The sequence below is a fragment of the Recurvomyces mirabilis genome (assembly GCF_035927965.1).
Source record: "Recurvomyces mirabilis strain CCFEE 5264 chromosome Unknown scaffold_7, whole genome shotgun sequence".
NCBI lineage: Eukaryota > Fungi > Ascomycota > Dothideomycetes > Mycosphaerellales > Teratosphaeriaceae > Recurvomyces > Recurvomyces mirabilis.
The window spans coordinates 331652-345652 of NW_027041941.1; the positions used below are offsets into that span (position 1 = coordinate 331652).

Here is a 14001-nt window from a genome sequence, read left to right on the forward strand (position 1 = left end):
GGCCAAGCTAGCCCTTTCTGCCGGCATGGATGCCGTTGTGAATGCCATGGCGCTTCTGTTACCAGCTGCTTTATGTTCGGACGACTGCACTGATTCGAGATGTTGCTGGTAGATGATGAGGATATTATGTAGACCTGCTGCGCACGAAGGATTGTGCTTCGCCAAATTTATGAGTCATGGACACCGCAATCTTGGCGTTCCCACCATTGGCCTGCTAGGTGATATCCCTGACGCTGCTACTGATCTGCCGGTAGGCATGCGATATTGGTATATTGCATAAGATCAATAGGCGATGGCTTTCGTCAAGCTTTGTGGTTGCCTTGGTATGACAGCGGCGGCAGCATGGAGAGACTTCACAGCCTGCCATGTGTCTTGACGGCAACGTTTGAACACGAAGAATTATTCGAAACTTAGCAAAATATGAATATACCGTATGCATACACACCAAGAAGTGTTAAACCTATATAAGGTATCCTAGCCCGCGCCGTTAGTCATAGCATGCCGTTGTCCAACATTATCGCCATGCAAGGGCGGGTTGAAGCGTATCACAGCAATCTGAGAGACACAGCGTTAGTATCGTTACACCGCAGAAAATGGAAAAACTCCAAGTCGAACTCACCTGCCGCTCAAGAGCAAACCCCAAACTCTCCCCATCACTACTCCAACTCAAACTAGGCGGCATCATCTCCTCCTCTTCACCCGCCTCACCATGATTCCCATTGACCGCACCATTCCTCCGCTTCTCCCTAAACATGCCCGGATCCGAAGGCCAATTGACCAAAGGCATCCTGACCTCCTGGCCAGGACCGAAGCTCTCCACATCGTAGATCTGCACGGCCTCGGTCCCACCTACAGCCAGATACCTGCCACTCGCCGACCAGGCTAGCGCGAGGGCCGCAGCGGGAAATCGAAGGAAGAAGGCCTTGGAGGAACCCGTGCGTCCTTTTTCCGGTCGCGTGATGCTGTAGATCACGCAGAAGCCTTCGGCGAATGTACAAGCGATCAGGGTTCCCTTCGTTTCCTCGTCGACCTCTGGGTCAGGTGGTGCTGCTGAGCTCGGTCCTCGAGGCTGGAAAGCTGCGGCTGTGATTTGACCCGGCAGTTCATGCTGACCATCTATACTCGTAAACGCCTTCATATTCACCTCCAGATCCGAGTCGAGTGGGATCGTGACCAGGGTTTTAGTCACTGTGGATATGATGACGGCAGCTCCCAGACCGACATCGTAGCGGAGTTTATCCCATGTGTCTACGAAGCCTATTAGGCTTCCCGAGCGCTCTACCAGGCCTCGCCCGTTCGGATCAGGCGGGTGGAAGGTACGCTCTTGACCGGGATGGAGCTGGTACGCTGCGGCTAGATTGTCGCCACAGATGAGGAAGGTTTCGTCGTTGGTCCAGCAGGCGTCCAGGGCTTGTGTATCAAAGAGACGATATGCGATGGGCTCGTACGGCACCTCCTCGCCATCTTCACCTTGCGCAGACGGTGCTTTCCAGATCTGGACCATTCCTCTAGCCATATTCGTGCGCAGGCCGAGGATGTACGTTCCGCTGGGACTGTACCGCATACATATCATCACACCTGGCGGCTCAAGCATGCAGGGATTGGCATCCCATACCGTGCTTCCGCGCTCTCGTCCATGATTCAGAACAAGATGATGTGGTTTCCTCACACTGTCGGAGAGTTGCAAAGCGGCTTCCATAGCACAAGTCGCGCTGTGACCGTGAGGATGCCATGCACTAGCCGTTACGGTGCCACTAGCAGGCATATACGGATCGTCCACATGCGACATCCTGGTTCCATCAAGTCCTTCGGGGACTTCGTAAAATCTGCAGAGGCCCTCGCCAACAGTAAGTAAGGACCTAGCATTTTTAGCATCGGTATCAGGGTTCCACATGCTGTGGTAAATTGTAGCACCAGGTTTGTCAATCTTCCAGTACATCGTACTCGTCTTCGGCCCAACTTTCACTTCCGTCTGCGTCATGACGTCCATAGAATCATATCTTTCCTGGGCATCCGGCACGCCACCTTCAGACCCTCCTTCGAGTGAAGCCACTTCGGCATCTTCATCTCCACCGTCCTCCGCTCGAGGCGACTTCTCGTCCACGTCCATCGCATCGCCATCTCCATTGACGTGCGCACTCTCGTCTCGTCTTTGCCTCTTAGCAGCAGGCGTTGGGAACTCGTCTGGCGCACGCATAACAGGCGGTGGACCCTTCCTCTTCCCACTACTACCGGGTCTGGAACCGATGGCGCTAACACTCCTCACGTCCTCTACTTCTTCACCTTCCGCATCCTCCTCCCCACCCACCGACAGCGCTCGCTGCTGTTCATCCACCGCCACCCTCGGGTTGACGCCCGTCCATCTATACTTCCTGAACCCTTTCCTCGTCCCCGAGCTCAGTTGATCAAAGTATAGTCCATCCTGGACGACTGATATCAAGGCATCGCGCTTGACGACATTGGCGAAGGGCAGATTCTCGGGATCGCGGTAGTCATAGGGACGTTGCCAATCACGTTGGAACGCTGTTGCTGCCGTCTCATGGCCATGTTCTTGCAGGTAGCGCCAGATCAGGTAATTGATGTGGTCGGAGTGGAGCGTGGACATGATGTGTTTCGATGTTGCTTGGCGGTGATGTTAGCTCGGGCGTGGAGGCGATGGCATTGGCGCAGTGTTGTTGTCGTCAATGATTCTGTGTCTCAGGTCGATCGGAGAATATATATCGTTGTAACGGTCAAGGTCACAGGGCATGATGAAGTGTCAATTGTAGAACCAGGACTAGCATAGATGTCGCATCATGCGGCTTGGTCGATCATCTCCGCCTCTGCGGCACACAAAAAGTCAAAGCGCGATACAATCGTCGCGACCTTGCATAAATCCAGACCACTTCTACCGTCACAATACCCAACCCCAAATGTAATGTCTCAAACCTCACTACCGGCCCAAAGATGCCACCAAGGATCAATCTCCCACCCATAACCCGCGCCCTCCTCCTCCTCGTCCTTGCCCTCTCCGCTCTAAACGCCAGCATCCGCCTGTCCAAATGGCGAGCCTCCCTCGCAGATGCCCCAGCCTCTCATGTCGCAACGACCCCTTCAAACTACTTCTCCGCACCTGAATGGGCGGTACCCTTCCTTGTCTTAGTACCCATCTACATCATCCACCAACCCTGGGTATTCCTCACAGCAGCACTAGTCGAGAATAACATAGTCAGTTTGGCCATAAGCCTCAGTGTCCTATGGTTCGGAGGCCGGTATCTGGAGCGAGCATGGGGTAGTAAGGAGTTCGGGAAGTTTGTGCTTTTTGTTACTATGATACCCAATTTTGGCGCGTTTTTGGTCTATGGGATTTGGCATGCAGCAGTCGGGAAGCCGCAGTTGTATGTACACTGCTGACTATCCTGCCAACCGATCAAGGACTAACGATAGGTCTCAGTCCGACACCGATCCAAGGGTTGATAGCGCTAGAAGCTGGCTTCTTGGTAGCGCTCAAGCAACTCGTGCCTGAGCACACGGTCGCCCTGTTCAAGGCGACACTGAGAGTCCGCATCAAGCACTTCCCGGCCTTGTTCACACTAGCCAACATCATCTCGGGACCTCTATTGGGGACAGATACAGCCCTCTGGCTAAGCCTATTCGGTTTCCTGACAGGATGGATCTACCTCCGCTTCTTCAGGATCACGGAGATCACGACAGCATCCGCGACGGGAGGCGAGGGCAGCACGATGAAAGGCGATGCGAGCGATACTTTCGCCTTTGTTGCGTTCTGGCCGGATATCATGCAGCCTTACCTCGCACCGGTTTGTGACGGGATTTATGACACACTCGTGGCAGTGAAGGTCTGTACACCATTCTCAGAGGAAGCCATCGAGGCAGGCAACGAAGGCGCTGCGTCCAGATCAGAGGGTCTGCCATCTATCATGGACGGTAGAGGTGGGAGCGGCAGGCGAGCAGAAGCTGAGAGGCGGCGGGCATTGGCGCTCAAGGCTTTAGACCAGAGACTGAATTCTGCGGCCGCGAATAGGACGGCTGGTGCGCCTGTCGCGCTTTCTGCTGCGCCGATGACTCCTGCGGAGGCGCCCGAGGCTGCTGTCGGTGCACCTATGGAGATCGAGGAGCCTGTTAAGGAAGTTCAGGCGTGATTCACGAGTCATGCAAGCTAAACAGTGGGCGGTCTGAACCGCATGTTCTCCTAGCAACCATTACCATTCTACTGCGCCTATCGTATACCAGTGGCTCATTTGTTACTTAATCGTCTTCGTCTCCGTCTCCATATCTGTTGCTCAGCCTGCTGTTCTAGGCAGGAACGGATAGTGGACCCGGAAGCGCAAGAGACCCACTCGCGTGCAGATTGCCATGCGTTAGATTTTATGGGGACTTCGGCAACGAGGATGCGGATTCCCGGTCGAGGTCAAAAGTCAAGACGATATGTATCTCGTTGCCAGCCATGAAAACATGTCCCGAACGCCTGCACAATCTACCTTGAGCTCGTAGACATGACCCCATGGGTCCTGCGAAGTCTCATGGCAGTTTCTCTACAGCCTTCGCCACTCGTCCTTATACTCCACTCCACCATCAATTGAGCCGCCTTCTCCACACAGGAAGGAACAGAAGTGGAGACCCCACTTCGATCGACCCCATGCGCTTCCGCTTGAGATGGACCAGATCACTGTTACATCTGCCGAAAGTGGGCGCAGGAAGGAGGCCTATCATACTATGCGCCAACACAATACGTCTGGTAAGTATCTGATTATCTCTCCTACCACCACCGCATCCCTCTCCTCCGTCTACTCCGTTGTGTTACGTCTAAAACTCCCTCACCATCATGTCGGCCTTCCCAAACCTGCCAGAAAGCATTCCTCGTGACCACGTCCTTCCTGTCGACGCCAAGCTACCCATTGCCGTCATGCAAGAAGTGTTCGACTTGAAGAATGGCTCACAGCATGTCGAACATGCTCCACCAGCAAAGGCAGACCTATCTGCAGATCCGCAGGTCAATGGTGTACATACCAACGGCGTGCAAACGTACGGCGAGCACAAGACCACGGCAGCTACGTGGCAACTACACGACACCCCGATTGAGAATCAGAGGCCTATACGGGTCATTGTGATCGGAGCAGGATACTCTGGCGTCTACTGCGGTATCAGAATACCAGAACGGATACGGAACTGTGAGCTGGTGATCTACGAGAAGAACGACGGCATCGGTGGGACATGGTATGTTCATCTTCCTTTCCCAGCCATTGCGCGTTTACAAGAAATAATCACCAATGACACATCCGCAGGTACGAGAATCAATACCCCGGTGCAGCCTGCGACATTCCATCCCACTCCTATCAATTCTCCTTCAACCCCAAACCTGACTGGTCAGCACTCTATGCTCCGTCATGGGAGATCCGAGATTATATCGAAGGCACGGCGAAGAAGTACGGCGCCGATCGATTCATGAAGATGAACCACGAAGTCAAAGATTGCGAGTGGAGTCAAGAAGAAGGAAAATGGCACGTCAAGGTCCAACAACCCAACGGCGAGATCCTCTCAGACACAGCAGATATCCTCATAAGCGCGAGAGGTCTGCTTAATAATCCGCAATGGCCCGATATTGAGGGTCTGAGGAGTTTCGAAGGCGAGACGATGCACTCGTCAAAATGGAACAAATCCTACGACTTCACCAATAAACGTGTCGGTGTCATCGGCGCCGGTAGCAGCGCAATACAGATTATCCCCAAGCTTCAATCCATTCCCGGATGCCAATTGAATTGCTTTATTAGATCGCGAACCTGGATCTCGCCACCCTTAGGCCAAGCAGTCGCCGATAGGATGGGGATGGGAGATAAGCATGAATTCACGCCAGAGTTCCTCAAAAACATCAAGAACGATCCGAGGGCATGGCATGATTTCCGCATGATGGTTGAGGCGGATAGTAACAATATCCACTCCATCACTTTGAAAGGCACGGAGATGCAGAAGGGTGCGCAAAAGGCTTTCGAGGAGGGTATGAAGAATAGATTAGCGCGAAAGCCGGAGTACTACGACTATCTCAAGCCCAACTTCTCGCCTGGGTGTAGACGATTGACGCCTGGTCCGGGTTTCTTAGAGGCGTTAGTTGAAGATAATGTGTCTTTCATCCGGGACAAGATTTCAAGAATAACACCAAAGGGCATCGAGACGCAAGATGGCAAGCTACATCAAGTCGACGCTCTGGTCTGCGCGACGGGTTTCTACGCTTCTGCCGCCCCGCCTTTCCGGACTGCTGGCTTAAATGGATATGAGCTGAAGAAGCACTGGCATACGCGCGCTACGAACTACCTCTCCCTCGCCACTGATCAGTTTCCGAATCATTTCTTTATGCTTGGACCAAATGGAGCGATTGGAGAGGGCAGCTTGACGATGATGATCGAGAGTACAGGAGATTACTTGGTCAAGGCCATCAGGAAGATACAAAAGGATAATATCAAGAGTATGGTCATCAAACCGCAGAGGGTCCGAGACTTTACAAATTACTGCGACGAGTACTTTAAGATGACTGTGTACATGGATGACTGTCAAAGCTGGTACGTCTCACTCTCGCCCACGAAGTCGTCGCAAAGGCGATATGCTAACGAATGATGCAGGTATCGCAAAGACGGCCAAGGCCGCCCCTCGGACCGCGTCACCGGGCTCTGGCCAGGTAGTACACTCCACTGCATCGAAGCGCTTCGCTCGCCTCGCTGGGAAGACTACGAGTATGAGTACATTCCCGAGTCCAATGGTGCAGAGTCGAATGCTATGGCGTGGTTGGGCAATGGATGGGGTGTCAATCAGATGAGACCTGAGGTGAGGGAACAGGAGTTGGCGTTTTACTTGCTGCCGATGTTTCAGGAGAGGGATTTGGGGGTGCCGGTGCAGGGGAAGCCGGAGGAGAATGAACAGTATGTTCTTAGGCCGTGGAGTTATTAGGTTGTCGTTGTATTGCTTGGTTGGGCGTATGAGGTGGTGGCGACGGAGTTCGGGAGTCTGATCGTCACGCCCTCGAGCACACCGGTCCTTCCGAAGCGGTTGCTATTGATGATTCTGCTGTACAGACACCTATCTCACGCACATATGCTATGAAACTCTTGAACTCTTCAGATGATACCTGAGATGGATCCCCAAGTTTGCTGGGCGGATCGTCGCTTCCCGGCGATCTCATCTATTGGCGACCTATAATCGCACAGCTTCTCTCTTAGGGCAAGGTTTCTCACCTGGCCTGGAATGCTCCGTCACCTCCATCTGTATTAATATCGCGCATGACAATGGAGTTCGTTGGGCCCTGACGACTCTCGGCCCCCGCGCAGTGTCACAGCTTCTAGCCTCACGCCACGGCGTAGCCTTGCAGTAACGCTATGCCGCGAGAAGTTCTGTCCCGATAGCTACTCCTCGAATATCGAGAGGGTCGTGTAAGAATGCAGGTGAGACGAAATATATACTTTGCTCCTTCACGACATGTTGGACCCTTTGACCTCACTTGCTATAGCCTGCGCAGTCGCGCAGTTTCTCGAATTCGGATCTAGTCTTCTGGAGCGAGCGTACAAGATCTCGAAATCGCCTGATAATGCTCTTCCCGAGCTCCGTGACATCGAGGAACTGGTCAGCAGGCTGAGGGACCATGCTCAGCGGCTGGAAAGATCAAGGACCACTGGACGAGATCCTGCTCAACATGCAGACGTGTCGGAAGACGAGGCTATGGGCATTGCCCTTGCGGTGGAATGTGAGGCCCTGGCCAAGCGAATCGAGAGCACATTCGCGGATATCAAGATCAATGGGCAGCCTACTATGATGGAAAGCCTGAAGTTGGCCTATGGTATTTCGAAGAAGAAGAAGGATTTCGTCAACCATAAGCAGGCATGTGAGAAGTTGAAGGAAAGATTGATGGAGCATATGGTCGGAGCTATATGTAGGTTCTGCTTCGTACATTTTGACGCTGGTGGGCAGTATTGATGACTTGCCTATTGCACTTATCGTATGGCAGCAATGCTGTCTATTTCGTACCATGGAGTATGGCCACGTTCGCCAAGTACTAACAACACATATCAGATAGTCAGAACTCCCGGCTGGCCAAGAGTCTGGACGAAATGAGCCGGCGAGACAGCTTAATGGAGGTCAGGCTTACAGAGAAGCTCGGATATCTCAAGGGCGGTCTATATCGAACGCTACCGTCTCAGGACGCAAGCTTGAGGTCTATCAAGCAAAGTGCAGCCAGAGTCGATAGTAAGCGACTGGCAGACACACTGAGAAACCTCCTCACCGAGATGAGATCCGTAGCGGCATCGCAACAGCTCTTGACCAGTCTAAGATACGAGTACATGGAGGCCAGGCGCTCGGCGGTCGCCCAGAGACACGCCCAGACGTTCGAGTGGATCTTTGCAGAACCCGAAGTCATTTTACAGGCCAAGGGCGTTCGAAATGACTTCCAGCCATGGCTTCGGTCTGGCAACGGTATCTTCTGGGTTTCTGGGAAGGCAGGATCAGGCAAGTCGACACTGATGAAGTTCGTTTCATCACATTACCGGACACGAGAGTCGTTGGCGCAATGGGCGCAGGGTACGAAAGTCTTCGTGGCCACGCACTTTTTCTGGAATGCTGGTAGTATGCTGCAGAAGTCTCAGACTGGTTTACTACGCTCCTTGTGTTTCGAAGTACTACGCCAATGTCCTCAGTTGATCCCAGTCGTATGCAAAGAGCGCCTGGAGGAAGCGAATGGCATTGAACCATTAGCCTGGAATCTTGAGCAACTTTCCACCCTCGTGGATAGATTTCAGTCACAACAGCTGTTTCCTGGTGGTCTACCAGTCCGCTTCTGCTTTTTCATCGACGGTCTGGACGAATATCAAGGCGACCACTCCGAGATCATATCGTGCCTGCGCCGCATGACCGTCTCGAAGGATATCGAGATTTGCGCCTCGAGCAGACCTTGGAATATCTTCCAGACAGCATTTTCCAGCGATCCTTCCCAGATGCTAGTGGTGCAGGACTTTACCCGAGAGGACATCGCATCCTACGTCAAGGAGAAATTGGAAAGCGATCATCGATTCATCGAGCTCCGGCAAGAAGACTCACGGTGTACGGATCTGGTACATGATGTGACAACCAAAGCTAATGGGGTGTTTCTCTGGGTCATGTTGGTCGTCACACAGCTCCTCAAAAGTCTCGGAAATGCAGATGGCGTTCACGATTTGCAACGGCGACTACAGCAGCTGCCTCCGGGACTTGAAGAATACTTTCAGCATATGTTCGATAATATCGACGAGTTCTACAGCCATCAGACCGCGAGAATGTTCCAGGTGTGCATCTGGTCTCAGTGGCCCTTATCTGTGGTGTCTTACACTGTTCTGGAAGCAGATGATCCTGTAGCAGCACGTCTGCTGGAGGACAGCAAAGTCGACGAGCAAGAGCTGGAACGTCTGGTATCACGACTCACCAAACGAATCAATGGTAGGTGCCAGGATCTGCTTGAAGTGAGTCCCGCTACCGCCAGCAGCCATCCTGTAGTGGACTTCCTGCATCGCACGGTGAGAGATTTTCTTCTGACTAGAGATATGCACGATCTCCTCGAGACCAGGGCAGGTGAAGACTTCGAGGTTCTGCCAGTGCTTTGCTGTATGAGTTTGGTGGAAGTTCGCCGCCTTGGCTCTCATACTGATTACACAATGTCACGAAGCCAGGCTCAGGCCGTGCGCCGGCTCATGCGCTATGCTCGTGAAATTGAGACACAGCACAAGAAGACGCCCGAGCACGAGTTGGCGCAGCTTCGAGCCTTTTTAAGCAAGGCAACAATAACACCAGTGGTGGAACACATTGTCCCTTTCAAGATCAAGATCACTGGCATTGGCAAGTCGCTGGATGGAAGCAAGCTGTTCCTAGCGCTGGCTGTGCACGAAGGTCTATACCTCTACCTCGATCAGTCAAAGCTGCTGGAACAAGCCGATCTGGCACCACGATCTTTTCAACCCTCTCTGCTTCGCCTCGCTCTCGAAGACTTCTCGACCTTAGCTGACTCTCACAAAACCATCAACCCGGACGTTGTACGATTACTGGTTCGCCATGGCCATGACCCCAATGCCGGTGGCCTCACGAAAACAGATAAGCAACATCACCACGCTACCCCGTGGTCCACCTTCTTGGCAAATATCGGTACCAACGCCAACAAATGTGAAGGATCAATGCGAACGACACTCCTATTAACCACGGAAGTCCTGATCACTGGCGGTGCTGCATATGAAGCAGCCGTGCTTGTAAAGCACGGTGACTATGGTGATTCGACTTCTCCCTTGAGCGAAGAGCAGGTACTGGCGATTGTCTTCGGAGATCTAGAAGCGACACGACTGGAAGGACTGCGTCGACAGATTCCTGGGATGCGAACGTTCAAGAGTATGACAGTGGGCGTCCATAATGCGCTTGAGTTCCTAGGGAAGAGCCTGGTTGGGGCGAGATGATTGCAGAAATATTCTCGCCAAGAACATATTTGTGCTACTCTCACTCGCTCTTCAACAGATGCAATATCCTGAAATGTCCTCACGCCATGATACGGGACAAGCTCTCGGCAAGAGAATCCTAAGTGCTGCCGGCAAGCGTAGGTGCTGCATTTCCGTTGCAGAAGATACTACTGCATGAGTCACGAAGCACCGTCCCAGGCAGGACGCACGGACGAGGAGGACGACAGGGTCGGACAACACTTCACTACTGGATACAGCAGTGAGACGGCCCCTGATCACATCGTACCCATGTACCTCTGGAGAAGCCGACCAAATCTTGCTGAGTATAATAATTACGTGTAATTTTATACCAGGCTCTGGCACGGGTATCAAAACAAGAGAACCATTAGCCAAATTTATGGCTCGCCTATGCAGGTCGAATGTCAATTAGAGCCGCTTGAAGAAACCCATGACACTCCTCCGCCTACTGGCCTTCTCCTCCCGCCTGATCTTCTCCACAGCATCACTGATCAAATTCTCAGGCGCAGCACCCAGCGACTTATGCCTCTGCAACGGCTCCTGCTGGCTCTCTTCCGCACTCTCATCTACAGCTTCAGGTCTCTTGTGGTGTCGTTTCCAATTGCCGAGGAGATGATGCATGTCCTCTCCACATTGCGAGGCTTGGGTCCAGTTCGGTCGATCAGAGGCTTTGATCGAGGGACGCTGTGGATGTGCTGGATGGTCTGAAGTGGCTTGCCATGATGCTGAGGCGGCGTTGAACTGCGGCACCGTCTCGCTTTGTAGCATCGACTCTCGCTCGCAAGTTGTGTGGAATCCGTGTTTGACTGCTATCAACTTCCCCTGAGGCTGAGTTGCTGGCAGTGAGCTTCGCTTACTGGCGATATTGCGTCGAGCAGCTGCATCACCGGGTTTGTATGCTGCCGCATTGCTGGTGCTGCGATGAACCCCGGTATCTGCTGCAGCTCCGGAAGGTGGTGAAGCTTGTCGTCTTTGCTCTCGTCGTCTATCGGCGTTGGAGATATGGCCTCTAGGCACTTCTGGTATTGCGGCAGCAGCTTCATGGTCTGTCATTCCAATATGTAACGCAGCCTGTAGTCGTTTGGGATTGACACAGGGTTTCCCATCAGCCATGTACATTGGCTTCTGCCTTTCTGCCGTCGATTTGGCTCGCTTGATCGCTTGTTCGTTGTTGCCAGTCCTCATAGGCGTCGCAGTATTGTGAAACTGTTGCGCTGCGTTGCGTGGAACATAGCTTCGTCGTTTTGCGGCAGTGCCGGAATTTCGCGTCCGCTGCTGTTCGTTGCAGAAGACATCATTTGTCTGCAGGGCTGCGAGCTTGGCTGAAAGGACTATGGGATCGAAGACCGGTCGTTGTATACTTTGCTTGACACCGAAAGGCACAGGCTGTGCTATCGTCAGACACGCTTCAACATTCTTTAGGTACAGAGCACTGGTGGTACGAACCTGCGCCGTGATCGTAGCAGCTGTAGCCATTATTGGACTACAAATCCTCCGCAATCAAGTACACAAGATCGTCGGATCGTCGTCGTCGCTTTCGTCGATATCGTCGTCTCGTTGCACACTCTCACACAACAACAATTCTCCGGCGACCACACACCGCTTCACACAGAACAATACGACAGCGCGCCGGATCCACCACGAGAGCCGCCCTCGCCGTACTTATCCCATTGCATTTCTATCGGTTGGCGTCATCCTAACACCAAAACGTCGTAGCGAAAGACATCACACGCCCCGAGCTTTGAACACCGAAAGGTCCCACCACGGCAGATCCTCCACATTTTCCTCCATTGTTCGTATCAGAATCCCGGTTGGAGGCAGGAGTCACGCGACGGGTGTTCAATATTGTCAATACTGCTCGCTTGGGACGACATTCCACGAACACTGTAGTAGGCACACAGAGCCCAATTTTGTGAGAGACATGGCGAGTGTGATTTCGTGGTCGCATCGTGAGTTTGCCTCCAGGCTCCACTATGACTTGCAGCCGGAACCGATTTTCCTTTTGCTTTTAGCCCCGGCTGATGCAGGTCCACACGCTATTATTTCTTTCTTTTCCCCCAGCAGTACGAGCATTGCATACGCGTGACTACGGTACGTGATTTGCCCGAAAGATTGGCTGGTTCGCTCGAGCACTTCAGCTGCATGCACTGCCGGTAACGTGGTCATGCGTTCATACTTCATTGTTGTCGCGCCGCCGGTCAATCCCAAGTCCACCATGATTGTGGTCCTCAACGCTCGACGCGGATGCAGTCGGATCGTTAGAAACTCCTCTCTATAGGCTTCAAGCCTCCGCGCATCGTGGCTCTCCTGCAATCAAGCTTCTCGGGAATATTCACCATCGTGCTCACGTCACTTCCGAGATAGCCGACGGGTCAAGGACGAATGACATGTGCACCTGTATGGACTGATGAGCAGACAGATACGCTCAGCGAGGTATGCAGAACATAGACAGGCACGAAAGATGTGAGCCGCAGTAGGTTTTACCGTGCTCTTATGTTGCTGCTGACACTATCGCCACCCTGCCACGGCACACTTACGGCATACCGCAGTCTCCACCTCTGTACAGACGTGCTCGACCAGCTACCTCCCATCATAATCCTTCGGCTCAAATGCAGTAATCATATCTCTCCCACCCAACAGACTATCATCCTCAAACTCACTCGGCAAATTGAAAGCACGTGCATTCCAAGAAGAGCAATCGCCATACCGCCCCCCTACCGATGTTAGCGGCGGCGGCGGAGGCAGCGGCGGTCGCGCGCAAAGATGATCGTAGGTCTTCTGCCTCTCCTCATACTCACACTTCTTCTCTTGATCTTGATCAGCACCACCATCGTCTTCGGCCTCGGAGGAAGAATGATAGTCATTCCAGATATCCGAGTAATCGGACGGACTACTATCATATCCAGCAACAACATCACGCTCCTGCTCGCTGCCGCGTGTGCTCGTCAAAGTCGCTATGGAAGCTGCTGGTGATGCGGGACTTTCGAAAGCTTGATGGACTCTTTCGTGCTCGTGAGATACCGCCAGTCGTTCGTATGAAGACCGCTTCACATGTCGTCGTTCGTGATGCCCCTCTAGCCGTCGCTCGCTCCCGTAGATGTGCTCGTGCCTGCCGCGTGCGTGCTCCGTTTGAGACGGTGTTCGAGGGAGAGTAGGGGCAGATTCCCAAGCGACCTCACGTCCTCTCTCTTCCTTCTTTTCTGGAGACCAAGGCTTATGTTCATCGATCCAGTCGTAATCGCTGTCGTGGTTAGGGAAGGCGTTGTCCTTGCTCTCGTTTGATCGGCAAGCTGTTCCCTCAGTCATGCTCGCCTCCCGGATGCTCATTGTGAGTGTAGCTTTCTGCGTTAGTCGGCAGCGCTTTAATAGTCTGTGTGGAATGGTTTACCAAGTGACGATGATGGGTTTGAGAGTGGTCAAGAATGGTCGGATTGAATACTATCCCCTTTTCTTGCTCCACTCCAGTGTGGTTCAGTGATTAATGTTCTCAGCGACACATGCCAGCATCAGTATGCTCCTTTTGTCCATATTT

The 14001-nt window shown here is 52.9% G+C and overlaps 6 protein-coding genes across 6 annotated transcripts; 3 read left to right on the top strand and 3 right to left on the bottom strand.

The window, feature by feature from the left end:
* Positions 1-474: 474 nt before the first annotated feature.
* On the bottom strand, positions 475-2605 carry LTS14_003325 (uncharacterized protein; the record flags this gene model as incomplete). Its single annotated transcript, XM_064836030.1, has 2 exons — positions 475-555; positions 620-2605. 2 exons carry the CDS (start codon positions 2603-2605, stop codon positions 475-477), a joined length of 2067 nt encoding a protein of 688 aa, XP_064696239.1.
* A 341-nt stretch (positions 2606-2946) lies between these two features.
* LTS14_003326 (uncharacterized protein) lies at positions 2947-4139 on the top strand (the record flags this gene model as incomplete). Its single annotated transcript, XM_064836031.1, has 2 exons — positions 2947-3377; positions 3434-4139. 2 exons carry the CDS (start codon positions 2947-2949, stop codon positions 4137-4139), a joined length of 1137 nt encoding a protein of 378 aa, XP_064696240.1.
* A 683-nt stretch (positions 4140-4822) lies between these two features.
* Positions 4823-6936, top strand: LTS14_003327 (uncharacterized protein; the record flags this gene model as incomplete). The annotated part of the gene is made up of 3 exons (XM_064836032.1): positions 4823-5214; positions 5283-6551; positions 6612-6936. 3 exons carry the CDS (start codon positions 4823-4825, stop codon positions 6934-6936), a joined length of 1986 nt encoding a protein of 661 aa, XP_064696241.1.
* Positions 6937-7461: 525 nt separating this feature from the next.
* LTS14_003328 (uncharacterized protein) lies at positions 7462-10451 on the top strand (the record flags this gene model as incomplete). The annotated part of the gene is made up of 2 exons (XM_064836033.1): positions 7462-7912; positions 8053-10451. The coding sequence occupies 2 exons, from the start codon at positions 7462-7464 to the stop codon at positions 10449-10451; spliced, it is 2850 nt and encodes a 949-aa protein (XP_064696242.1).
* Positions 10452-10877: 426 nt separating this feature from the next.
* On the bottom strand, positions 10878-11945 carry LTS14_003329 (uncharacterized protein; the record flags this gene model as incomplete). Its single annotated transcript, XM_064836034.1, has 2 exons — positions 10878-11855; positions 11916-11945. 2 exons carry the CDS (start codon positions 11943-11945, stop codon positions 10878-10880), a joined length of 1008 nt encoding a protein of 335 aa, XP_064696243.1.
* A 1104-nt stretch (positions 11946-13049) lies between these two features.
* LTS14_003330 (uncharacterized protein) lies at positions 13050-13796 on the bottom strand (the record flags this gene model as incomplete). The annotated part of the gene is made up of 1 exon (XM_064836035.1): positions 13050-13796. The coding sequence occupies one exon, from the start codon at positions 13794-13796 to the stop codon at positions 13050-13052; it is 747 nt and encodes a 248-aa protein (XP_064696244.1).
* Positions 13797-14001: the final 205 nt, after the last annotated feature.